Below are 26,435 nucleotides of genomic sequence, written 5' to 3' on the forward strand. Positions count from 1 at the left end.
CCCTGGCCTAACCCTGCTGTGTCGCAAATTCTTACCAGCTAATCTAATCTGCCCACCCCACAGACTCTGGGACACTGGGCAGGGCAGGTAAGAGAATTCCTGAGGCCATACCATGTCAGGGAGAGAATAGGAATCAGCACGTAGTGTTCCTAGGTCCCCAACAAAAAAATCTGCAATCCCGGGCCCAGCCCCTGTGAATGGGGAAGCATCAGGTGGGGGCTGGGGGCAGGGGGAAGTGGCACGCCAGGAGGGGCTCTTGGGACGGGCAGGCTCACCTGGACTGTGATGGGCTGGCCCGGCTTCTTGCGGTAGAAGATGCCTTTCACATCATACTCAGGCGTTGAGGTACCTTTCTGCACGGCCGAGCGGACTTTGTCCCCCTCACACTTAATGATAACATAAGAGTTGGCTCCTAGACAAATTGAGTGGGCAATGGGATGATGGTGGGGTTGGGGTAGGGGTGGTGGGGGTTGGGACAGGTGTCTGAGAAGTGAGTTCCCCTCACCAAAGCAGAAGTCCGAGTCCTATATTCAATAGAAGGGAGACAGAGCCTGACTCACTTCCTAACTTCCAGAAATGGGGCGGGGGGTGGGCAGCACACCCTGGCCTCCATGCTGAGCACTCCCCTATTCCACTTCACCAACGTATGTTAATGCTTCCTCAGCTTGGAGAAAGGCCACCTCCTCCAGGAAGCCTTCCCTAAGCCGTGCCTCCTGGCTGTCTGTTCCTGTGTCTGACTGTATCCACCACATAGGAAGCTGCCCAAGAGCAGGTGCCCAGTTCCTCTCTAGGCACCCAGTTTCATTCCAAGACTCAGCCCAGCATGAATGTTAGGAAAGGATTGCTCACTCAGTGAGTGAGAGCAGGAGAGATCTGGAAGCTAGGTGTCTGTTGTTGAGCAGAGGGAAGAGGACGGGGCTGGGAAGAGGACGGAGCCACCTTCTCAGCAAGGTAGGTCCTGGAGCTTTCCCCGGGCTAACTCACCTGTCGAGGAGTCCTTGAGACCAGCAGCCCCTAGGACGTGCACCTGGGTCACCTGCTGGGGGTAGCCACACAAGGAGCTCCAGCAGGAGCGAGGTGGCTCATCCAGGCGCAGCTCCCTGGGACAGGGCAGAGGAGGAGAGGGGTGAGGTGATAGGGTTTGAGAAGGGGGAAGGGGAGGGGAGTAATATTTAGTCCAGACACTACTTATCCTGGGCAAACCACCCTGGGCTTCCTGCTGCTCTTTCTCTCTGTAAGGGTGCCCCATTCTGCCGGAGAGAAAAGCAATATACTGAGCACCTGCTGTGGGCCCAGCCCTCTGCTGGGATGTTACAGGTATTATGTGTCATCTTCCCAAAGCCCCGGGTGATAGGTGACTATTACCATGCCCATTTAACAGACTATGAAGCACTGGGCTCATCAAGAGAAGGGATCTGCCCCACAGCGGGACAGAGGTGGAATGTGGACTGGCAGGACTCAGTTGCACTGAGCCCACCACACATGCTGCCTCCCAGGTCTGCCGTGGGTGCAAGGAGCTGCCTGCCGAAGTGGGAGGGCAGTGTGGGACTCACAGGGTCTGCACCCCAGCAGGGATGGAATGGTTCCAGCAGTCCACCTAGCCCAACTCAACCACTGGTGTCATGACCTTGGAAACCAAGCCCCAACCATGATCCCCAATCCTGATCTGTAAAATGGAGGGGTCAGGCCACCCACTTGGGATTCCGGAGTTGCAAATGAGATGACTGAAAGCTTTGTAAACTGTGAAGTGCCGTGCACATACAAGACATTGTCCCTTTATGTAGCCAAGAGAGGGGATGGAGGAGCAGGGGAGGGGAGAAGAAGGATGGCCATGGGTGCCATGAGCGCCAGTGCCATCCTAGGGAGGCTGGAAGGCTGGGCTCCATGCCTGGGGCAGACACCTAACATCTCTGTGGCTGCAGATTCTGGGGCAGCCTGGTATAGGGACTGGGCCCTCCCAACCGCGGCCCGAGCTGCCCCCACGCACTGGCAGTTGGAGGGCACGTCAGTGAAGACCCGAAGCAGGAACTCGCCAGTGTGGCCAGGCTCGAAGGTGGTGGGGATGATGACAAAGCGGCCCTCGGGCTGGTCGGTCCGCAGGAAGACACTGCGCGAGTTGATGTAGATGGAGCTGGCAGCCCGGTGCTGCAGGCTGTGCATGCGGTACTGCCGGTTCTCTTCCACCTGCCCATGCGCACAGGGAGAGGGGGCTGGGCCACACGCATGCCCCGCCCCCTGTTACCCCCCCACCCCATCCCCTCGGGGCCCTCTCAACCCCCACCCCCCCTCAACCCCCACACCCCCATCCTGGTTCCGGCTCCCGTGCTCCCGCCCGTGAATACAGTGACAGAATCTGCGTCCATGCACTGCCCGGAAAAGGCAAATGGGCAGAGACCGGGGTAGATGGGTGCTTGCCCGAGTCCTGTGGCTGGGTGAGGCTGGCACTGAGCAGTGGTGGCTGAAGGGTGCCAGGTTTCTTTTCGGGGTGACAAAAATGCTCTAAAATTGTGGCGATGCAAACCATGAGAGACTGTGGACTCTGAGGAACAAACTGAGGGTTTTGGAGGAGGAGGGGTAGGGGGTTGCATGAGCCTGGTGGTGGGTATTATGGAGGACACGTATTGCACGGAGCACTGCCTGTGGTGCATAAACAATGAATGCTGGAACATCGAAGAGAAATAAAATAAAATAAAACGGGAAAAAAATCATTTGGAAAAAAAAATTAAAAATAAAATAGTGGCAATGGTCACACAACTCTCCAAATATGCTCCAAGTCACAGCACACTGAGTGAGTGAGCTGTATGGCATGTGGATTAGGTCTCAGCAAAGCCATTAAGAGTAGGAAGGCACCAGGACTCCTCCCTGGTCATGAGGTCCCTGTGGTTTCTGACTCAATGGCAGCCCCCAGAGTCACTATCAGCCCACATCACAGCCCGGGGCCAGGCAATGATGTCACCAGTTGCCGGGACATGCTAGCCAACTCCTGCCATGATGAGCTGCAGGCCCATCACGTGAGGTCCCAACAGGTCAAAGTCAGGACACTCTAGCACACGGCGGACGTCACAACACAAGGACATGCACAGACCGTCAGTACATGACCAAGGACACCTAATACAGGGGCTTAGCCCACATGTGGTCTCCTGAGGTTCTGGGCATCTGGGGGGCCCGTGGTGTCCTGTTATGCTGTGTGCTGTCACACCCCAGGTGTTGCAACATGAGCATAGTCTCGGGCCCCAGACCAGTGGGAGCCACCAGCGGGAAGCCTGCCTGGCTCTGCCCGGGATGCCTGCTCCCAGGGCCCAGCAGGGCCTCTAGCTCAGGGGGACCCAGAGCCTCCCAGGGTGTGGCCTGACCACTGGCTGTCTTCCCCTTCCCAAACACCAAAGAGCCTGTGGGTCCTGGAAGGGAAGAAACCAGACTGAGAGCTCCCAGGGCAGCCAACCCCAGGCAGGTGGAGCCCTCCGCCGATGTTCCAAAGAGGGCTCACGCCACAGCAGGCCCAGGGCATCAGCCACTGCGGCCAGAGGGCAGGGATGAGGTCAGGGACCCAAGTGTTCTAGAATATTCTCCCCAGGCCCAGATGGCCTAAAATCCAGCTCCCTCGATCTCCTCACCCAGAGCAGGGGACCCAGCTGGCCTTACCTTGTAGATATCAAAGCCAATGGCCAGATTTTCACCCTTGCCATCCCGGCGGGTGGACTGTTTCGGCCGCTGCTGGATACAGATCAGCACTTCATCTTCTGGCTTCTTGACATCAAAGATGTACTGCAGGGACAGCCGAGGAAGAAAGATACTGTGGTAAGACTGTGCTGGACATGGGCTTGCCGGCTCCCTGAAGCTAGGCCGGAGCCAGGCCCCAGCTCAAAGGGGAGAGCTCACATGAATCACAGCGCCTCTCTGAGCCTCAGTCCCTCATCTATGATTCAGGCCCATGATGCCCACCCTGTAGGAGTGGCAACAAGACTTGGTGACTTCAGGGAGGCTCAGCTCCGAGCCCGCATGCAGTTGGTGCCAAATGAAGGCACGTCACACATGAGAACTAATAAGCTGCCAGGTTCACAACCAAGGAGGCTGCAGGGGAGACGTCCTCCCTGAGGGAAAGCCAGCCTGGCAAGCTCCTCTGGCAAGAGCAGCACCATAGGTATAGAAACACAGGGTTCGAGTCCTCAGCTCAGCTTCCCTCTAAATGTCCTGGTAACTCTGGATGAGACAGCCATGAGTTCCCAGAGCCTTAGTTCCTTGTCTTTATCATCTGCAGGTTGCCCAGGACCTCCCCTGAACGCGCCCCACCCCCCCAACTAAACAGACAGGTGCACAGAGGCCCGCAGGATGACAGGGAGGTACCCAGGGTCATGCAGGACGGTGGCAAGGGCGGGGGATGGGATCCCCGAGCACGCTCACTTGTGGGTTCTGGAAGAAGGTGTTCTTATGATTGATGCAACCTCCACTGCGGTTCTTCTGGGGGTCCTCGTGCCTCGTCCAGGCACCCCGGAGCCGGGCCTCCTCCCACGTCTTGTGGACGCTCAGGTAAGATGTGTTGATCAGGCGACACTTGATGATGTCAGTGAAGTATCGGCACATGTCCTCGAAGGTCATCCTGGCCACGGTGGGGCAGTGAGCCGGCCAGGTCCCCTGCCCCCTCACCCTATGTGCCCTGAGCCACCACCCACACTGGGGTGTGTGCAGACGCCTGCCTCACGACTCCTCTGGCCCCAGTGTCCTGACGTGTAAGACGGGACTGACCCTCACAGCAGCCGCCCCTCTCACAGCTCGTGCAGGAACTGAGGAAAGCAATCCAAGCCTGTGGTACAAATTCCAGAGGACATGAACTGGCAGAGGCCAGCTCTTCAGTTGTTAATAGTACAAAGGACGCCTGTGGCCAGCCCTCTACAGTTTATAAAGCATGTTTCCATCCATCATCAACCACGCTGCTGGGAGGCCCAAAGACACTGGTGGCAGGAGCCCCTTGGGGAACGTGCCACCCAGCATATCTCAGGAGCCCGGGGAAGGTCAGCTATGCCCACCCCCCTTTGAGTGGGCACATACACGAGAATAGGCACATACGTGCATTAAGTGTGAGCACACAGGAGATAGGCCTTATGAAGAAGCCCTTTCCCCTGATGAGGGTTCTCCACTGCTCCGTTTTAATTCAACTGACCCCTGAGCCACACTGGGCAAAGCAGATTTTATCTGCAGGAGCCCAGACCAGAGGGCCTGGGGGGGACCTGCTGTGGCTCCCCTGACCCCTGGATCACTGCCATCAGCCTCTGAGCTGGCCTGGGACTCTCGCAGCATCTACGGCACTAAGGGTGCCCTGTGCCCCTCCAGGAGGCAATGGCCTATGGGGATCAGGGGTCCTGCTGAAGAATGACTCTGAGCTTGGCACAGAGTCGGGACTACTGGACGCACGGGTGGATGAATGCAGGAATCATTCATTATTGGGCTCTTTAAGCAAGGCTGCTGTCATCTTCCCAGCCAACCCTCCAACCCCCGAGTTCCCCTCGCCTCCCTGAACTCCCTCATCTCAAACCCAGTGTACTCTCTCACCCCTGGGCTGGGTCTCCCTCCTGGCCCACTAAAGGCTCCTCTGCACCCAGAAGCCAGCTTAGGGGGCAGCCACCCCGAGAGGCCTCTCCTCTCCCTGCTCCCACCAATCAGGCAGCCAGCATGCCCCCTGCCGAAGGGGTCAAGGCCCCACCTGCTGGTATCCCAGCCTACTTGCTGAGGGCCCAGCTCGAACAGCTCGGAGTCCCCTGTGGTTGGCACTGGGGACCATGGGGATGATGGGCCCATTACTGCCCAACTCAGTGCACAGAAATGGCTTGTCCAAGGCCAAAGAGCAAGCTGATGATGGAGCATCGGCTAGAGCCCTGGCCCTGGCCTCCCCTTCGGTGCCCCCTGCCACAGCCCCCGGATGCCCACCTGGGACGAAAGCTCACTCACCAGAACTCCCCGTCGTCCTGCACGGTCACACCCATCTTTTCCCGCTCACTCTTGCTCACTTTCTGCCACTCCTCCGAGCTGGCATATGGACATGGGGAGGAAGAGGGGGGAGCGTAAGAGGAGAGACCCCACCAGGGCCACCCTGGCAAGGGAAAGGAGGCATGAGGGCGAGCTCAGCACCAGGCCTCCATCAGTGTGGGTGTAGCTGGGAGCCCCAGGGCCAGGCCCAGCCCCTCTCCAAAAAGCCTGTCTGCCACTCCCACAGGTAACCATGGGCTGCTTCCATGCCAGGGGCCGGAGGTCTGAGAGCAAAGCCACAGACTGGCGGCAAGGGCAGAATGACCCTCAGGGGAGGGGGCTCCCCCACTGGAGGCCTGGCTCTGTTTCTGTCCCAGCTTCACCAGGGCCATGAGCTAAACACAGAGCAGTCACACCCATTCTCACCCCTGGTGGTCTCCCTCCCTGCTTTCTTCCCCACTCACCACCAGGTGGGGCTCTCTGTCCCCTATAGGAATCAGCTTATCCCTACCTCCAGGTCCTTGCCCTGCAGAATCCACGCTCCACCCCAACCCACTCCCACACACACCTCCTACAACATAGGTCTCCTAATGTCATCCTCCTCCCAAAGCCTTCTAAGCCCAGCCACCACCTCCAGGAAGCCCCACCTTTGCCCTTGCCCAAGATCTCATACCGGGGCCCACCCACCCGGGGTCTGTCCTGTGCCCACACTCCCATCCCTGGGCCTCACGTGTCACTCCACGGCCCATTCCATTCCCGCTCGCCCCAGGGGTTCCGCAGGCGGATCATGTCGAGCTTCTCCGACTTGAAGAAGGCCAGCAGGCCGTGGCCCAGGCGCACCTTGCGCACGTCAGTGATGGCATATGCGTGGCCCTTCACCAGGCCACACGCCAGGCGGGCTTCCATGTCTGCTGCTGTCACTGCCTGCGGGAGGACACAGTTGCCCAGAGAGGCAGAGCCCGGTCAGCGGGTTGGTTTGCGAGGCGGGTGTGCGCCTACACCGCCCTCTACAGGACAGGGAAGGAATGACAGCCCTACACAAAGCAGAAGCTGTGGTTAGGGACTGAGCTCAGAGTTCGCAAAGCCCCCAGTGAGCAGCAGTGTGGGGTCAAGGAAGGGGCCTAAAGTGGGGTTGGCCCAGGGGTGTACTGGAGTTCACTGCCACTGGCTCAGCTGTGCAACTGTTAAAACATTAGCTTGAAATCAACACGGCGAAAGTACTGACACCGTAAATGCTCTAAATCAGGGCTTTTCCTTTTTCTGGTCTAGACAACCCCCCACTGGTGTCTGCACTGAGCCCGATTCCCCACCTGGATTAGGAGTAAGTCAAAGAAATAAGATGATCCTCTTGAAGCACTCGGGCCTGTGCCAGCTACAGGAAGTGGCTCCCCCCTTTCCCGTTACCTTGTAGCTCGTGATGCCTCAAATCCAAACTAAGGGACCATCAGAGGTACAGACAACCCTCACCCCAGTACAAGATGCCCATAAAAGGGGGATGCTGGTCAAACCAGAAGGTATTTCATACCATAGAAATTAGGGCACAGGGGCCTATGGCCTGTGCTGCCCAGCACTGGGGAGGGGGAAGGCCACCCCAACTGCTCCCCTCCACCCCCCAGGCTGAGGGCAAAGATTTAGGAGCCAATCTGAGCAGGGGCCCTGCCGGGGACAGCACGGCCAGCTCGCTTCCCAGTAAGGGCCGGCGAAGAAGCTCAGGAGGGCAGCCTCTGTGCTCTCACCTTGATGGAGGCACTGATGAGGCCTCCCCGGCTGTGCACCTTCAACACACGCTCAAAGAGCTGGTTCCTCTTGGCCTCATCGTGGGCGAAGCCACCCTCGGTCAGGTCGATGGGCTCAGACACGCCACCTGTGAAGTCCACCAACGCATCTGCAGTGTTGCCTCCATCCAGGGCCTGGTAACAGCCCGCCAGCCTGGGGAGCAATGTGGAAAGAATTCCCAGCTCACAATCCCCAGCCAGCTGAAATCCCTCACCTTCCAGGGCACATTTTGGGGACTCAGAGAGGTCAAGCACACCGCTAAGGTCACAGAGCAGGTCACAGCAAAGCCAACACTGTAATCCATATCACTGGCTCCTAGATCAGTGTTTGTCCCACCAAACCACACCATTTTGTCACCCAAATTCCCCTTCGCCCTAGCAGCCTGTCCTCCAAATTAGCAGTCCAGAAATCAAGCGATTCTTCTCAAAAGTGTTTAAAGCTCACTTAGTTTTTGAAACATCAATTACGAATAATTTACATTATTTATAACAATGTAAATGCAGAAATTGCCTAAATGCCTAACAACAAGGAATTGACTTTAGAAACTAATGCTGCATCCATGCTCTGGGATGCGAGGCTGCCCCCCAACGAAGGCTTGTAAAAGAAATCCTGTGGCAGGAAATCTCTGGTGCTTGCTTGGTACATTTGACAAAACAATATAGCTGGATTCCGGGGATGTTTCCAATGTCGGTAGGGGCGCCTGGGTCAGCTGGTTGAATATCCAACTCGATTCTGGCTCAGGTCATCATCTTGGGTTGAGATCGTGCCCGGTGTCAGGCTCCACATGTGGCAGGGAGTCTTCCCCCATCCCTCTGCCCCTGAGCCCCAACACATGCACACACGCTCTCTCTCTGAAGATAAATAAATAAATATTTTAGAAAGTAACAAAAAATGAAAATATATGCAATAGTTCATTTAAAAAACATTGAGCATGGCTGGCTGGCTCAGTCAGTAGAGTATGGGATTCCTAATCTCAGGGTCATGAGTTCAAGCCCCACATTGGGTGTAGAGATTACTGATAAATAAATAAATAAATAAACAAATAAAAATAAAAAACACTAATTGTCTACTATGTACAACCTACCAGGTGCCAAGGGCACAACTGTAGCTTCTTCTGTGAATGTTAGGAAAAGGCTGGGAGTCTTAAAGGCAGTGCTGAACATGAACATGAGCAGCAGAATGGGATATATAACAGAACAGATTACATAAACTGAAAATCTACACATATCTATGAAAATCTATACCTGACCTATCTTTTGCGGTTCCCCACAAAACAGGAACGCAGGTTTTACAAGGTAACCTACAAAAAAAAAAGAGCCATCAAAGATGTTAAAGGAGGGCGCCTGGGTGGCTCAGTTAAGCAGCTGCCTTCAGCTCAGGTCATAATCCCAAGATCCTGGGATGGAACCCTGCATCAGGCTCCTTGCTAGGCAGGGAAGTCTGCTTCTCCCTCTCCCACAACCCCTGTCTGTGTTCCCTCTCTAGCTGTGTGTCTCTCTGTCATATAAATAAATAATCTTTTTGTAAAAATGTTTTAACATTTTTTTTAAGGTTTTATTTATTCATTTAACAGAAAGGGACAGTACAAGCAGGGAGAGCAGCAGATAGAGTGGGAGGGAAAAGCAGGCTCCCCGCTGAGCCAGGAGCCAGATGTGGGACTCGATCCCAGGCCTGGGATAACGACCTGAGCCAAAGGAAGCTGCTTAATGAACTGAGTCTCCCAGGCACCCCTAGAAAAATATATTAAAGGAGTTTCTAAGTGGTGGGGAGGGTGTGGAGAGGACACAAGAAGCACAGGGAGGGAGACAGAAGTGGGCAGCCGGGCCTTGGAAGGGAGGGGAGCAAAGATTCCGGAAGGCAGGGAGCCTGGTTCACTCAGTTGGCCCCAAACAGAGAAGTAGAGAGGCCTGGAAAAATATGCAGGAGCACAGGGGACTTTTATTACCTTCTTCCTGGGTTTCTATATTTGCTGGATCTGCTCTAAGAGACATGCATTCATTTTACAATTTTAGAAGTAAATAAATGAAAAAGGAAGCAAGCATGAATAGCACAGCTGTTGTGGGAGACAGTCCGGCAGTCACTGAAAAATTCAAACACGGAACTCCCATGAGATCCCGCAGCTCACTCCCAGGTGTACACTGCGAAGAGCTGAGAGCAGTGACTCGGAGGGACACTTGCACACCCATGTTCACACGGTATGTTCGCCACAGCCCAAGGTGGAAACGACCCGAGTCCACCGACAGATGAATGGAGAAACGAAGTGGAGCCTATCCACGCAACAGAATTCTGTGCCGCTCTAGACAGGAAGGACACGCTGGCATGCTGCAACGGAAGTGAGCTCGGACAGCATCGCGCGCCGAGAAATAAGCCAGATGCGAAAGGGTAAATACTGTAAGATTCCGCTTATAGGATCCAGCGGGAATAGACAGACGCAGAGACCCAAGCAGAAGCTGCTACTGAGGGGCTAGTGAGGGGCACTTCCAGAAAGGGAAGCCCCCACCCCGCCCCCGCAGCTAGGGTGCTGGAGACTCGGAGCCCACCAGGGGGCGAGATTGGTTCCCTTTGGACTGAAAATGGAATCTGTCGGTGTTCTGTTTTCTTGAGTTTGATGTTGAAAGTTGGTGTCTTTCCTTTTCCTGTCACACACACACACACACACACACACACACACACACACACACACACACACAGTCCAAGGAGACCAGCAGGTGGGCCTGGGAGGCAGAACCAGGGAGAGGTTTCCACAGAGCCTATGGGCTGGTCTCCAGCCCCACTCGCCGTCCTGCCCCAGGCCTGCCCCTGACCTGCAGAGGCCTGAGCAGGTCACTCTGCCCCAAAGCCCTCCACAGCTCGGCCAGCTTTCGCTGGGGCCCGTGCTGGGGACCCAGGGCCTGGCACAGAGCAGGAGTGGGGGTCGGTGGAAACAGAATAGATGGACTGTCAGGTAGACAGATGGATGAGTGGATGAAACTCGGAGCCCAACGGGCAGGGAGGGCCCATGCTCCACAACCAGCCAGGGCTCTGAGAGCCCACATCCCAGCCAGGCTGCCACGGAGGGCCTGGCAGCTTGGATCTGAGGGGAAAATCCAGCACCCCGAATGTGAGTGTTGGCTCTGCCCTCTCAGGTAGAATAAGGAGAAGCTATTCTTCCTTGCGTGAGTGGGTTTTGGGGATAGGACACCTGGTAACAGACCTACAGTCCAGGTCTCCCTGACCCTGCCCCCTGGCACCACCCCCACAGCGCAGGCTCAGCTGGCCACACCCTGGGTTCCCAGGCTCTGAGCGCACTGTGTGACTTTGAAGCAGCCCCTCGCCTCTGTGCCAGGAGCACTGGCTGGAGGAGCAGACACACAGAGCCTGGAAGCCAAGCTGCCCCAGGCTGGCCCTCCACCCACCGGTCCCCTGCCTGTACCTACTTGGCATAGGCCTTCTCCACGAGGGCACACCAGAACTCGTTGCGGGAGCTGGAATGGCAGTAGATGAGCTGGTTGTTGACCGTGGGCAGCCGGTCATCGATGACCACGTCCACCCACTCCCCGAAGCGCCAGAAATGGAAGTGGAAGATGCCTGCATAGGCATTGGGTTTCTCAGGGTCCCACTCCTGCTCCTTCCAGTCTGGGATGACCTGGATAGGAAAGGGGACAGGACGGGAACACAGTGCAGGTCACATGTGGCTTCCTGAGGACACGGCGGGGGCGGGCTGCCTGGAGGGAATCAAAGGAGAAAGGAATAGTGGGTCCTGTCCCCATCTCTGCCATGAACGAGTGTGGGACTCGGGTGCACATTTCTCACCTCTGGGCCTCAGTTTCCCTTCTCTGCAGTGGTTAGGTGTAGGCTCCTGCCAGCTGTCACTCTAAGACCCTAGGAGCTTCCTGCGCCCTTCCTGGTGCCTCCCTCTGCGTCCCCCCCGCTCAGAAACACACCACATCCCTCCCAGCCCCCATCTGGTGAATGGCACTGCCAGCACCCAGTCCAGCCTGAGCGGCCCCTCCTTTTACCTCAGTCCATCCTACTCGGGCAATCTGAGCTCCCACATTCTGCTAAAATCCATCTCCCATCTGCCCCTGGCGCTAGCCTGACCAGCCCCCACCTCCCAGCCCAGAACCCTCTAACAGCACTAGCTGCCACACGTGCCCTTGGCCCACACAGCAACACAGTGATCTATCTTTCTGATCATGTCACCTCCCTGGGAAGTGAGTCCAAATCCTTAAGCTGCGCTGTCCTGCCCCCAACTTCCGGGCTGGCTTTTCTACCCCCTTAGCCCCTGCTCCCTGCTCCAGGCTCTTCCTCTGCTCAGGAACTTTGCACCTGCTCTTCCTTCTTCTGTTCACTCAGCTGATTCTCACTTGCCCTTAACGACCCACTTCCTCCTCCAGGAAGCCCTCCTTGACTTTTTAGACCATTAGGACCCCATCTGTACAACTCATGGCCCCTGGCCCTTCTCCTCGGGGACCATTACCACAATTATAATTAAACAAGCATGTGTCACCCTGCTCAACTTAGCACTGGAAGTCTAGCTCTCTGAGGGCAGGAAGACATCAGGCCTGGTCACTGTCATATGCCCAGCACCTTGTCCAGGGCCTGACCCAGAGATGGTGCTCAATCAACAGGTGTTAAAATTCACAGGCATTGATTGGGTCTCTAACAATATCATTTATGGAACATCTGGGACATGCCAGGTGCCACGTCCGCAACCACCACAGATTATCTCAGTTTAATTCACACAATAACCCTGTGCATAGATTATTATCATCTATCCCTCCTTTACAGCTAAAAAACCCTGAAGTTCAGAGAGGGCAAGCAACTTGCCCAGGGCCACACAGTCAAAAAACACACATTCTTTGGAGTCAGACAGACCTGGGTTTGAAACCAGGATTCAGACTTGTGACTTGCAGACCACTCTGCAGGGGACCCGTGCTGACACTTAGGACCCAGGTGAATCAGGTATGGTCTCTGCCCTCAGGAGGCCTCTAGTCTGATGGAAAGAGGCAAATCTGGGCAGCAGGAGGTGGACAGAGAAGGGAAATCCCCTCACCCTAGAGTCAGGTGACTTGCTGGCCCTCCCCAGCATGGGACCAAGGCAGGGGTTGGGACCATGGGAAGCTCCTTCTGGAAGAAAAACACCCTCAGGGATGGGGGTGGGCATGCAGGCATCCAGGCCGAGAAACCAGAGATGCATCAGAAGGCCATAAATCCCAAGGCCCGGACCAGCCTGTGCACAGACACTTCAGCCAAAAGCCATTCCCCAACCCCCACGCTCATTAAGAGGGTTTTTGTTTACACACCTCTTACCATCAACAGGGATGTTGGCAAAGACAAACGGTCCCTGTGAGACACTGGAGACCAAGCAAATGAAGCTGCCAGCAGCGGAGGTCTGCCCAAGGCCAGACACAGACCGGGCTCTTCACTCAGCCGTGCCCCCACTCTTCCCACCACCTCTCAGGGCAATACCATGGGAAGTTGCTGGCGCAGTGTTGCCCATGAGGACCAGGGAGGGAGGCAGGATTCACACTTGGGGCTTCAGGGCCTCACACAGCATCTGGAACCCAGCAAGAACTCGACACTGCCCAGTGGTCCCTTTTCAGTCAATTCTATGTTCTTTCGTAAACCTCCCAGGCCAGCCTCTGCCCCAGCACCCAGCACCCTCTCTCACTTTGCTTTCAGGACAGAAAGTTGTATCAAAAATGAGGTACATGCAGGGTGGCTTATCATCCCCACTGCACAGATGGGAAGGTGGAGAGATGAGGAGCTGCCCAAGAGCACCGAGGGACAGGGAGTCCGAAGCTGAGCACACCAGCCAGGCCCATGCACCCTCCCCCACTACCCCCTGCTCTGAAAGCTCTGGACTGCATGGGGCCCGGGGAGGAAGAGGGCCCTCACAGGGCACGGGGACTACTGCTGGGGATGCAGAAGGATCATTAGCCAAACCTGGGGTTTGGCCCTGCACCCTCTGTGGCTCAGGAAGCAGCTAATGAGGCTCTAGGGCCTGGAGATCCTGAGTCAGGGATCCCCATGGGCCTCAGTTTCCCCTCCTACCTCATGGCCGGTGAGCCTAGCAAGGCTGGTTTCTTATCCCACACTCCCTCTGCTGCCAGCAGGGTCCTGAGCGAGGAGGAGGACACTGTGCAAGAAGGTGTACTCATAGAGGCCCTCAAACTCAAAGCTTCCACACCACGTCCAGTCATACCAGGAATCAAGGAAGCAACCGAAGACCCTCAGGCCACATCACAGGATTCCAAGACCAACCTACAGAGGCTCCCACTGGCCAGAGACAGGCCAAGTGCAGCATCAGTAAGAGTAATTATTGCAATGGATCAAAACACATCAGACAGGTTCCCATCTACGAGATCACAACAATACTCACAACAAGTCATCAGTCACTCTTGGAGGATAGCTGGGAATCAACTCGTTTTTCTTTTAAAACTAGAAAATTAAGGGAAAGAATCAGGATTTATCCAACTGGGCCAGTGGGGAACCAAGAGCAGCAGATGAAGGGGGTTTGTATCTGGAGATGAGCTTCAGAAATGAGGAAGAGACTAGAATAAGAGACTCACCATTTTATGACCGCTGGCAAATAATGGATTTAGCAATAGTCATGGATGGCTTCTAACATCATGAAAAAGAAAGACAAGCAGCCATCACGTGCCTCGTGAGAGAAGTACGCAAGATCTCCTGTGAAGCAGTCATGCCAAAAAGTTGTGCCTACACCTCACGGAACCACTAGGGGAGGTCCGCGCTTACAGGAAATGTGGGGCAGAGAGAACACTTGAAACACCACCATGAAAATCAAGCCAACGATGGATGGAAGAAAAGGTTTAATATTGAAGAAATCTCTACTTCATGAGTCTAGAAAAAAAAAAAATCTTCCCCAAGTAAAGGGAAAGAAATAATAAAGATAGCGGGAATCAGGAAAATAGAAGACACTCAAAAAATAGAGAAAATGAGGGTCCGTGTCTGGGTTCTCTATTCTGTTCCATTGATCTATGTGTCTGTTTTTGTGCCAGTACCATACTGCCTTGATGGTCACAGCTTTGAAATATATGCAGTGATCCGAAGGGCCACCTACATACACCCCAACGTTCATACCAATGTCCCCAGTAGCCAAACTGGAAAGAGCCGAGAAGTCCACAGACAGGTGAATGGATAAAGAAGGTGTGATACAGACTCACAACAGAATATTACTCAGCCACCAGAAAGGATGAATACTTACCATTTGCATCGACGTGGGTGGAACTGGAGGGGATAATGCTGAGCAAACTAAGGCTGAGAAAGACTTACCACGTGGCTTCACTCATGTGATATAGAAACAGCTCAGCTCAGAGCGTCACAGGGGAAGGGAGGGAAAACTAATGGGATGTTATCGGGAAGGGAGAAAAACCAACAGAAACTCTTAACTCTAGGAAACAAACTGAGGGTTGAGGAAGGAGAGAGGTGGGGGGGATGGGGTTGCTGGGTGAGGGGCATTAAGCACGTGACGTGATGAGCGCTGGGTGTTAGAAGCAACTGATGAATTATTTAACACTATATCTGAAACTAATGGTGTACTCTATGTTGGTTAATTGAATTTAAATAAAATTAAAACACATACACACAGATATTTATGGCAGAAATTGGAAACCAAAACCCCTACTGGGCGTTTGATGCTATGAGGGAATTACCGTGAAATGTGAAACTATTTTAGTTGTTCTAGGATTGCAGGTACAGAGTTTTGTTTTTGTTTTATTTTATTTTGTTTTTCACGACCCCTTATTACCCAGAGATGCACTGGGAAATATTTACAGATGAAATGATATGTGGCCTGGAGGGCGTGGGGGGAGGGGAATAAGAGGAAAACACGAGTGGCTGCAAGCTGACAGTTGTTGAGGTGGAGGGACGGGCAGCAGGGAGCACAGTAAGCCATCTCTCTCCTCCCATGTTGTCTCCAGCTGAAAGGCCCCATCCCCAGGGCCACCAGCTCCCTGGCCCAGCAGTCACAGCCGAGGCTCTGCTGACCCTCTCGGCCTCAGCCCCCAACACCACCTCCCACCTCGGGCTCCCAGAAAATCTACGCCCGTGATGCTTCAGGCCACCTTGGCTTTGCACACGTGGCTCCCTCTCCGGTACCTTCCTTGTCCCTCGGGGGTGAGCGGAGCAACAGTATGCAAGGCTCTCCGGGCCTGGTGCTCCCAGGGCAGCCCCTCCCCAGGCTCTTTCCCTTTCCAGAAGGGAGCTTCTGGAGGGTGGGGCTGAGTCCTATTCTCCCCCAGATCCCCGCCCCACGCCCTGTATAGAAAGGTCAGCTCCCCAGCTGGACAAGTCTTTTTGGAAGAAAAGTCTCCAAGTGCCAGCTGCAGCAGGGCCCTGTCCAACTAGTGACCTTGCAGCCGCTACTGTACTCCTGCCCAACCACACTGCATGGCCGGGACTTTGCTTCGACTGGCCGCCACGCTGAGCCTCAGTGCTGGCCTCTGCCTCCTCTACCCCAGGGCCGCTGGGAGACCCAGGACTGACAGTGGCTTTGGGGGTGTCACCTTAACAGTGGAGGGCTGTGCACCTGTAAGGAGGGCTCATCCCGCTGGGGAACACAGGACAAGTGCGTGCACCCAAACAACGTCCTGCAAACCTTGGGGTTGGCGGGCAGCTCAGGTGACCTGGGCAGCCTCCCAGGGGCCTGGAGCACTCCCGGCTCAAATTGCCCTCGGACTCTGAGCCAGTGGGACATGCTTGCATTGAGTGTGCGAGTGCATGAATGCCAGTGCCTGTGGTGGACACAGCACGCGTGTGTATGAGCACCAGCACATGTGTGTGTGCACATGGGCATCACGTGTGTGTGTCAGCGTGCACGCAAGCATGACGCAGGGAAGGCACTGGCACAGATCTCTGTCCAGGAGCCTGAGGGCCAGCTGGGGGCATTTCCGCCCGAGGCCGGTAGAGCTGAGGTCTGAAGGGCTGCAGGGGGCGGGTGGTGCCAGTGTTACCCAAGTCAGGTGGGTAAAATAGAGGGTCCCTGGTTTCAAGCACCTGAAGCTCCTCAGTTCTCAGCTTCTGATTGCAAGAGTCTCAAATTCTCGGGTTTCAGAGGCCATGACGGGAAGAGGTCAGGAAGCTTGGGCCCCCCAACCCTACTCCCCACACCCTCAGGAAAGCAGAGCCCCGTCGCACCCACGCAGAGTGAGGACGTGATGCACCTGCAGGAGTCTGGGGTTTCCTGTCCACAGGGCCGGGCCGTATGCTCAGAGACCCGGGCAGGACTCCAGGGTCAGGGCAGGCCTCCTCCTGCTGGGCTGCCCAGCTAAACCACTCGGGCTAAAGATCCCCTCTGCTGGGCCATCCTGAGCCTGGTGATGATGGCACAGGAGAATGCCCTCTCGTCCACTCCAACCAGGGCCAGGCCTGGCCCCTGTCCGTCCCCTTCACCCCACACCACCTGCTCCCAGAAGCACTGGGCTGCTGGGCTACCTCAGGAAACCCACCTCACCTCTCTGAACCCCGCGCTGCTCCTCTGTAAATAGGTTCTCCTGACAATCCTCTCAAAATCACTGAAAAGACCGTCTGTCTCCAGTGACCAGGAGAGTCACGAAGAGCAAATGGAGAGACGGTGCTGTGTGGCCCCCTCCTGAGGCCCTGAAGAGTTTCACTAACATAAACCCATTCAGGCTTCACAAGGACTGTACAAGGAGGCATCATCATTAGTCCCTGCCAACAGGGTCACACAGGTGGTCAGTGGCAGGCCCCTCAGCATGGCACGCGCTGCCTCAGTGGGAGGAAGAAGCTCAGGAGACGGCAGGTCTCTTCTCTCTACGGTTTCCTGTGGGTTCCATGGGAACTGGGTCCTTGTTTCCGACTCCTGGCATCCTCCCAGCCCAGTGTTGGCTGTTAAGCTAAGGAGGGGAGCAGGGGTGGGAGGGCTGGGCTCTGTTGCCCCCACCCCTTCCACAGGGATCTTCAGGAGTGGATGGAGGCCAGGGTTGGAAGGGCAGGGCTCGGGGAAGGGAAACAAGATGGCCACAGCTGCTCTGGGGAGGGCTCCGGGGTGGAGGACTGGGAAGTGAGACCTGGTTGTATGGAGCCTTTTGAAGCAAGGGTCAATCCTAGGCAAAATCTCAAGTGTGGCCCTTGAAGCAAAATGTGACCTCCGGGGCGCCTGGGTGGCTCAGTGGGTTAAGCCACTGCCTTCGGCTCAGGTCATGATCTCAGGGTCCTGGGATCGAGCCCCACATTGGGCTCTCTGCTCAGCAGGGAACCTGCTTCCTCCTCTATCTCTGCCTGCCTCTCTGCCTGCTTGTGATCTCTCTCTGTCAAATAAATAAATAAAATCTTTAAAAAAAAAAAATGTGACCTCCGTCACTGGGAAGAAGCAGGCCTCCCCCTGCCCACCTGAGGGGGCCGCAGACCCAGAGCCTGGTCCAAACACGGCCACCTCCTTTAGCCCCTCCACGCCTTCTGTGACTTTAGGCAGATGGCTTCATCCTCCAGGCCACTTTGTCTCTGTCCTAAAACTGAATGAGCTCCAGAGAGATGACAAGGGAAAGAGCTCTAGAGAAGGGCCAAGTGGGCACCAAAGGGATGTGGTAACATCATTCTTGTCTGGTCAGCGGGGCAGGGGCTGCCTGAGGACATGCATTAAATTGGTGATGTAGGCCTAGCCCCACCCCACCCCTGCCACTCCCCATCCCATCTGCCCCCTGGCCAGCCAGCCCATGAGGGAGGGACCCTGGAGACTGTATGTGGCTTGGTGCATCCCTACCCAGCCCATTTGGGCTCCACCTGCTGAGGACCAGATGGCACCTCTCAGTGGCCTCAGCATGTCCCCACGCTTCAGAGGCCGTACTGGGGGCTCCTGGGGAAAAACCTGCCAAGGGTGTTGGTACCCCACTGAGTATCAGGAGACCTGATTCTAACTCTATCCTGATGTCTGACCATGGGCCAGTCCCTTGACTGCTCCAGGCCTCATCTCTGACAGCAGCCGGGGGAGGGTGTGGGAATGCAGGAAAAGGCCAAGGAGGGGATGCTCAGGGCTCTGCAGGGACTGGAGAGGGCTGTCAGAGCTCGTGGGGGTGGGGGGGCAGGGGTGGCTCGCGGTGAGACACTGCACACCACAAGGTGAGGGCACAGAGGCTTTATTGGGGACACACAGTGCAAGGACTGGATGTGGGGGCTCAGGGTGAGGGTACAGGCAGTCTGCAGCAAGAGGGTCCTCCAAGCTGTAGGCGGAGGTCAAGCAGAGAGGTGAAGGGCAGGACCATCTCGGGGGGTCCGGATGGCCCTACTGGCCACCAGACTGAGACTTCAAGCCCCGCCGGGAACAGGCCCCCGAGCGGAGAGTCAGAAACACCACAGCCATTCCCCACATAAAGAATGTCCATTCCCAAACCCCACTCCTGTTTGCACGCCTCGAATGGGGCTCACCCTCCCAGCATTCCCAGCCACTGTGGATGGCTCTCGCCCTCTCCCAGTGCATCTGTTCGCTGGGCCCTGTGGCTCTCGCTGGGTCTGCTTCATGAGCAAAGTGTCATGGGCCTCTTCCTGACGAAAAAAAAAAAACCACCCAGAGCTGGCTTAGAGACAGACAGGGTGTTGGGAGTAATTCCTGAGGTGCCCCTTGGGCCTGAGCCTTTCCTGCCCAGGGAGCAGGGAAAAACCTCACATCCCAGCAGGGATACTGAGGCCCCAAAGAATCTACTGACTCTAGCTCCAGGGCTCTGGACCCCTCTCTCCTGCAGAGGGAAATCCCTTCACTATGCTGTTCCCTGCTTCACTGTATGAACCTCAGAGGCTCTCAGCTCAGGAGCCCCCCCTCCCCAAGGTTATCCTGACCAAGCCCCTACTAAGGGCCACCCATGAACCAGCTGGGCAATACAAAGTAGATCATCTAAAATCAGACTTGCTCGCAGGTACAGGCTCTAGAACATAGCCATGAACACAGCACGCTCTCTCAGTATATACGCACACGTACAGATAGATGCATCTCTACGTAACTTTTTCACATGTTCCCTCCCTCTCACTTAACCCCCTGAAGTCATCCCCAGTAGGGCAGGAGCTGGTAAGCACAGCCTTGAGCCTGCCAGCTGCTCCCCACTGCCCCAGATCAGCCCTCCAAATGCTGCCTGAAGTCCTGGGGCCCCTGAAGCATCCCGGGTCCATGCCAGGCCCGGGCCAGGAGCGGTGCCTTCCTGGGTCCTCGGGCTCACTGTTCACCTCTGGGATTCAGCGAAGGGCACTGCGGCCAGGAGAGCAGTGATTCCCCAGGGAGGCCGCTCTGTCGTCTGTCTCTCCGTCTCCTGAGGAAGCCCGAAGGCTGGTGCTTTGGATCTCTTTCTCTGTGTCTGTCTGTCTCTGTCAGCCTCTCTGAGTCTCTCTCCTAACAACGAAGCAGAGGGAAGGCACATGCCCTGGGCCCCACCAGGCCTCCATGGTCTACAGCAGAAGCAGTGGCAGCCGGGTCAGCTTCTAGACTACAGGACCTCTGCATCTTCCTCATGGGAGCAGGAGTGCCAGCACCAGGGAAAGGAGAGGAGGAAGCACACAGGCTCAGAGGGTCCTGGGCATGCTGAGGGGAGATCAGCAGCTAGGAGAAGGTCCTCCAACACACGCCTCGGGTAAAGGAACACGCGCAGGGGAGGGGGGGGGGCGAGCAGGCATGGGGAGGGCGAGGCAGCCAGCAGCAGCCGTCAGAGCTGGTTAAAGACCACAGAGGCCTTGAGGTCAGCGGGCTCCAGGCCCTCGCCAAAGGTGATGAGGAAGTACATGACCTTGCGGATCTTGGCCAGATCTGATAGGCGCTCCCCAAACTCCAGGGCGTCGGCCTCGTTCCAATCCATGGCCTCCGAGTCCTCCTTGCGCCAGAAGATGGCAGCGGGGTCCAGCAGCTGGCGCGTCATGAGGTTGGTGAGGTCGGGTGTCCAGTTCTGGGAGGTGCCCGTGATGGTGACCTTGCCCGGCTTGTCCAGCACCACATCCCAGCGCTCGAACTGCAGCTTCTGCTGCTGGACGAAGTCCAGGCGGTAGACGGACTCAGCCGGCCGCAGCAGCTTCTCGCCGTCCTGGCGCTTCTCCCCGCGCTGCTTCAGGCTCTCCACGCGCAGCCGCATCTGCTTGGTCAGGTCCTGGTCCAGGACCAGGGGCATGCTGAGCTGCGGCTGCTTCGGCCCGTCCTCCGCCATGCCGGGTGCTGCTGTTGCAACGCTGCCTGGGAGCCCCGTGTGCCTGGGAGCCCCGTGTGCCTAGGAGCTCCGTGTGCCGTGTGTGCAGGGGCCTCACAGCCAGGGCCAGAGGCCCCAGAGGATGCCCCGCCTACCCTTTGGCCCTCCCCCGGCCCCTCCCCTCTCCTTGCCCCTAGGCCCAGCCTGGCCCTGCCCTGCCCAGTGCTCAAAATGGGGATAGGAGGCCCCCCACGCCTTCTCTCTCCTCCTCCAAGAGGCAGGAACTGAGGCATAGCCAGCGGGCAGAAGGGCGACAGGTTCCTCAGGGACCAGGCTGCTGATGTCAATTGCTGTGGTAACAGCCCTGACAACCTGACTCCGATGGAAGGGCTTGTTTATGAAGAAGGGAGGGTGCCTGGGGCAGTAAGAAAGGGAGGGAACTAGGGAGCAGGGGTGCACTGGAGAGGCTGCAAGACCCCCTGGCAGGAGGGGAGGGGGACAAGGAACGGAGGGGGCCTGCTGTTGGGAGAGGTTCCACCCCAACCAGAACCTGAAGCCACCTCGCCTTCAGCTCAGCCTCACCCTCACTCCTCTCCACATTCAACCGCCAAGGCCTTCATTCCGCCTCCCAGGGGCCCTGGGAGCCCTCCAATCCAGCCCCAGTGCCAGGACCAGCCTGGCCACCTCCATCTCTCACCTAACCCCGCTGGCAAACTTTAGACCTCATCAGAATCCCCTGCAGGACTTAGAACACGATCACTGGGCTCCACCCCCACTGCTTCTGATTGAACAGGGCTGACCAGGCCTAGGAATCTGCATTTCTGCCAACCTCCCCGGGGGATGCTGATGCTGTTGGTCCAGGGACTGGGAGAATCACTGACCTACAGGAGTCCTGTCCACTGGCCCTGCCTCCTCCCCACTGAATCCTAGCACGTATTCTATCCACATCAAGCCTCAGATTCCCCTAGGAGACCTGAGGCTGAGAGAATCTGACAGACATCTGTTCTACAGTGGCTGAGGCAGAAGCAGGGGCTCAGCTAGTATATTCTAGTAAATGGAAGAACTGGCATATGTGAGGAAGGGGTGAGGGGAAAGGGGAAGCTGCCACGACACGCCACACACAGAAAAGAGGACAGAGGCACAGGCCAAAGTGTAACAACTGAAAATGATCTGGAGGGTCTAGTGGACCACAAGCATAGTAACTGCTAGATGGAGGCTAAATCAGTCAGTGGGATCTTGGCCACGTGATCACCCAGCAGCTGTCTGTTGTAAACATCTCAACTGAGGTCAGTTCTGGAGGCCGCTGGGGGCAGTCCCCCAAGGGCATTCAAGAGGATGCAAGACCTCAAGCTGTCTGACCCTCCCAGAACCTTTCACTCTGTACCTTCAGGGTCAGAAGAGAGGGAAACAACACGGCTGAGGAATTCCTGTGGAGTTAAGCTGGCACCTAGAACAGGGCTTGCCACATAGGAGGCCCTCAGAAGACGCTTGTTAAATGACTGAATGAATGAATGGCACTGAGAAGAGAAATAATGTGATAGGGCCCAAGGCCAACACCAGCCAGAGGCGAAGATGTGCATATGGGGAGAGTACACAAACACTGACCAGAAGCCAAAATGAGGTTTAGGGGCAGGTGTGTATTAAAGTGCAGGATGATGGACACGCCTGGAAGGTGAGGCCAGGGAGCCTGGACCTTCAGCAGAACCTCTGCGGGAAAGGCAGTTGGGGGTGTGGGCTGTGGCCACCATGGAGAGAGGAGGCCGAGGCTGCTGATGGTAAAGGATGATGAAGCCGTAAACAGGACTGAGGCCAGGATGGTGAGGGCAGGGTGTCAGCCACATGGGTGTGGTAATCCCTGGGACACAGTAGCACTGGGCAGAAAAGGCTGGGAGACTGGAGGCTCCAAGCCCCTGGGGCCCGGGTAGAAGCTGGTCCACAAAGAATGGCAACAGGTGGGCAGGGCCAGGGGGCGTGGAGAGCCAAGGGCATCAGCCTATAGGGGCTGCCAAGTGGAGGGTGTGTTCTGGAAGCCGCACCGAGGGGAGTGACAATGCCCACCTCATCTCTGGACCTGCAGGATGCCGGGGAGACCCAGGGATTATATGACCCTGGGGAGAGCCTGGGCTCAGCCTGGGCCAGCTGCCGACCAGCAGGAGGAGGCTGAGGGTGGAAGGTGTCCAGGACTTGGGGCTCAAAAAGGCAAGGCCGGAGAGGCCAGAGTGGAAAGGGAGGAGAAGAAGCGGGAAGAAGGCTGCAGGTGGGGCCAGGGCCACCCACGGCTCTCTGCTTGGCCACTGGACACTGTTTGGGGACACCCACTAGAGCCTGGAGTAGGAATGAGCAGAGGAGGAGAGGAGGTTCCAAACTTGCCTATGTGACTGTAAAACTGTGTACCGAAAAGCAATGCAAATGCCTCTTGAACCCCAACTGGAGAAACAGTCTAGAGGGAAACAGAGTAAACCCCAACACCAGTTGTTTCCAGCTAAAGCAAGCCTTCAGCGACGCAGTACCTGTGTACATCCTCTATCCCCAGTGTTGGGAATGGCATGGGGTACATCGGGTGCCCCATTACCTGGGCTGAATGACCTGCTCTGTAGCTCATGGGCATGAGCTGCGCAGATTACGTGGGGACATGTCGGCCACCCGCCAATCCTCCCTCTCAGACAGCCAGGCACTCACTTCTGCTCGGCTTTCCTCCTTTGGCCGGGGGCGCCCGAGGCTCCAGGCTCAGAGCAGGGATCGGGCCTGCCCCCATGCCTGGGCCTGCACCAGGCTCTGGGGGAGGTGAGCACCCAGAATGAACCAGGCCCGATGGCAAATGCTCCAGCCCACTGTCACGTCCTGATTCCTGGCCCACAAAACCCAGTCACCTGAAGTCCACTGTCCTGCCCTCAGAGAATGGACAGATCATAACGTCCCTACCAGGGATCCCACAAGAGGGAAAGGTCCACCACCAAGAAGTGTCTACTAGAACAGAGGGACAGGTGGGGAATCCAGGGGTGGGTGGGAGGGACTGAACACAGGTATACTGCCACAAAATACCACAGGCTTGCCCTCTCCCACCACAGGCTCCATTTATCCTGGGGACTAGAAAGGTCAGGTTTACGCCAAGACAAGGAGAAGGAACCTGACTTCCCCAGTGTCACACAAGGGCATCCAACCAAGCATCCAACCCAGGTCTGGCTGGTTTCAAATCCTGTGCCCATCAGCCCCAGGTTGCATCAAGAACTAGAGGTAAAGGGGTGGCTTCCTGGCGGAGGGGGCACTACATATTACGGGCATGGTGCACCAGTGTCCTGAGGTTCAGCATCCCCAGAGTGAAGTGGGTGGGGGGAGAGGGGGTGGCTGGGCACCCCTGCTCCATGGAGAAAACAGAGTGGGTGGGGCAGGGGAGGCCCTGCAGGGCAACAGGCCCAAAAGTGAGGGGTGACAACAAACAGGGCCCAGTCAGCAGGGACAGGAGGGGAGTAAGGCACAGTAATAAGCTCCCCAGGGCCCCCCACCTCCTTCTAGGACCCAGGAGCTATCACCACAGCAGCACCAGGAGGCGGAGTGCAATTAGCTGAGAACACCTTGTTCCCTCCAGCCTCCTAGGGACTGGAGCTCCTGGAGATTGCCTCCCAGTCCTTGATGACTCCAGACCAGCCAGGCCAGGAGCCCTGACCCCCTGCAGGCAGAAGCTCCCGCCCAGCAACAAATAAACACGGACGGGCCACAGCTTCAATGACAGTCCTCCTGCCTGAGGATCCTGGCTCCCTTCCTCCCCTCACTGCTGCAGGCCAGGCCCAGGACAAGACACACAGGAGGTGGAGGCTCCTCCCTACGAATGACCAGAGAGCCTGTTTCCCAGGAGGGCACACAGTGGGCCAGGCTCTGGCCCCACTGAAGGCCCCAGGAGGCGTAGGGGAGGAGGGCCGGCCGTGGTGCTACTGGCGGCTTACAGCTCCATCCAACAATTTGGGGAGGGACTCTGTTCTCAGAACTTTCTTGAGCCTTCTCTGGGCCAGGACCCTGCTGGGCTCATTTGGAAGATACGGCTGGGCCCGCTTTGCCCATGGGGAGCTCACCTCAAGAAGGGAGACCACAGGTAAACAGGGGATTACAGGACAGGGTGGGAAGTCTAGGGCCAGCCCTACAGGATTCCTAAGTGCCACCGTCAGCCCCAGACATAGCTGTGGATGGGCTCAGAGGCAGGGAGACCTTGTTCTGGGCTCAGAGAAGGGGCCTGGAGCCTGGAGACAGGGGCGGAGAGGACAGCCCTACATCCAGAGAACACACTGGGCCCCAGCCCTCTCTGGTCTTTGAGGCTCATGAGTGACATGATCCCACATGTGGCTCTCTGAGGCCCTTCCAGCCTGGATATCTACAATCACCCCCATCTACAGGCTGCAGCAGTGACCTTTGCTGAGGGCTCTCCAGCACCTGGGTCCCCCCTGGACCATCAGGAGCCAGACCCCAGGGATACATACCCTGGGGTGGCTTTGAAAGGTCACACCCCTGTTCAGAAGGCATGACAATAGGGCACCTAACACAGTCCCAGCCCCGGCTAAGGGCACAGTTCCCTCTGACAGCTGACGGATGCCCCCTGCTTGCCTGAGAATACCCATCATGTTCTATAAATGTTAATTACCAAAACACGGGTAACGCAGCCCACACTCGTTGAGCACCACATTGCATAGGCCCTTTGAGAACAGTTTCCTGTTTTGCCCTAACAAACTCCAAGAGGGAGCTACCCTCATATCCTGATTTTTTGTATGAGTAAACAGAACTAATTATAAAGCTACCAAATGGTGAGGCAAGGGCTTTAACCTAAGCCATCAGGCTGAGATGCCCAGAGCTTGTAAGGCCTGCTGCTGACTCCTTATAGGAAGGTCAGGAAAGGCAGGGAGGAGCAGGGGGCAATGACTGGTATCTGCTAGCACAGGAACCCGCATGCAGTCCTGATGGACTCTATACAGACCAGCAGTCCAGCCTTTACCCAAGCCTCCCAGCCTCCCTGTGGGATTAAAGGGCTGCACTTCCGAGTGTCGCCACAAGAGGGCAAAGTGTCACGACCAGAGACCGCTCTTTCCATCATGAGCCCTTGGCGCTGGTCCAGAAGAACATCAGCACTTGGAACCAGGAATCATGAAACAAAACAAGCTGGACCACACCCGCTGAACAAGGGAGAAAACGGAGGCCAAGATAAGGACGAGGACTGACTGGCTAAGTCTATACAGCAGGTTCTGGCAGGGGTTCTCCTGAGTCCCAGCTAGTGGTGGCTCCACACTGCACCCGATTCAGGCAGCTTCCACATTTCTCAGGCACCAGTTCTGCCAGGGGGCTCCAGGGACACTGTGGGCCCCCAACATTGAGGTGGGGACACATCAGGATGCCCGTGGGAGCCACACAGATTCCCAGCACCCGGCCCTGGAGAACCTAAGCTGGCAGGTGAGGGGAAAGCGATTCTGCTGCTCAGCCAGAGCTGGGAGCGCTGGTGTCACCCCTCCCCACACCGGCACAGGCATTCATAACATCACACCTGCCAGCTCAGGGTGCACCTCCCCGGGCCAGCAGTGAGGGCCCCACCCCAGGCCT

The 26,435-nt window shown here is 56.6% G+C and overlaps 2 protein-coding genes across 6 annotated transcripts in view; both read right to left on the minus strand.

Annotated features, from left to right (window-relative positions):
• CAPN5 (calpain 5) overlaps window positions 1-26,435 on the minus strand; it is a 52,858-nt gene that overhangs the window by 3,077 nt on the left and 23,346 nt on the right. For 4 of the 5 annotated variants that reach the window (XM_082749546.1, XM_082749548.1, XM_082749545.1 and 1 more), the window contains exons 4-12: window positions 11,154-11,362; window positions 7,698-7,890; window positions 6,692-6,885; window positions 5,944-6,021; window positions 4,402-4,597; window positions 3,643-3,765; window positions 1,988-2,184; window positions 985-1,100; window positions 276-412 (exon numbers count right to left, since the gene is read on the minus strand). In XM_082749546.1, coding sequence (XP_082605672.1) covers window positions 276-412; window positions 985-1,100; window positions 1,988-2,184; window positions 3,643-3,765; window positions 4,402-4,597; window positions 5,944-6,021; window positions 6,692-6,885; window positions 7,698-7,890; window positions 11,154-11,362 — 1,443 coding nt within the window. The remainder of the gene's footprint in view (window positions 1-275; window positions 413-984; window positions 1,101-1,987; window positions 2,185-3,642; window positions 3,766-4,401; window positions 4,598-5,943; window positions 6,022-6,691; window positions 6,886-7,697; window positions 7,891-11,153; window positions 11,363-26,435) is intronic. The other variant, XM_082749549.1, reaches the window with a different exon arrangement.
• OMP (olfactory marker protein) lies at window positions 19,708-26,426 on the minus strand. The gene has a single exon (XM_082749577.1). The coding sequence runs from the start codon at window positions 20,877-20,879 to the stop codon at window positions 20,388-20,390; it is 492 nt and encodes a 163-aa protein (XP_082605703.1). The 5' UTR covers window positions 20,880-26,426; the 3' UTR covers window positions 19,708-20,387.

This window comes from Mustela nivalis (assembly GCF_964662115.1).
Source record: "Mustela nivalis genome assembly, chromosome: 9".
NCBI classification, from domain to species: domain Eukaryota; kingdom Metazoa; phylum Chordata; class Mammalia; order Carnivora; family Mustelidae; genus Mustela; species Mustela nivalis.

Excerpts from the sequence above, each read along its gene's own strand:
- OMP (XM_082749577.1), bottom strand. The coding sequence starts at position 20,879 with ATGGCGGAGGACGGGCCGAAGCAGCCGCAGCTCAGCATGCCCCTGGTC.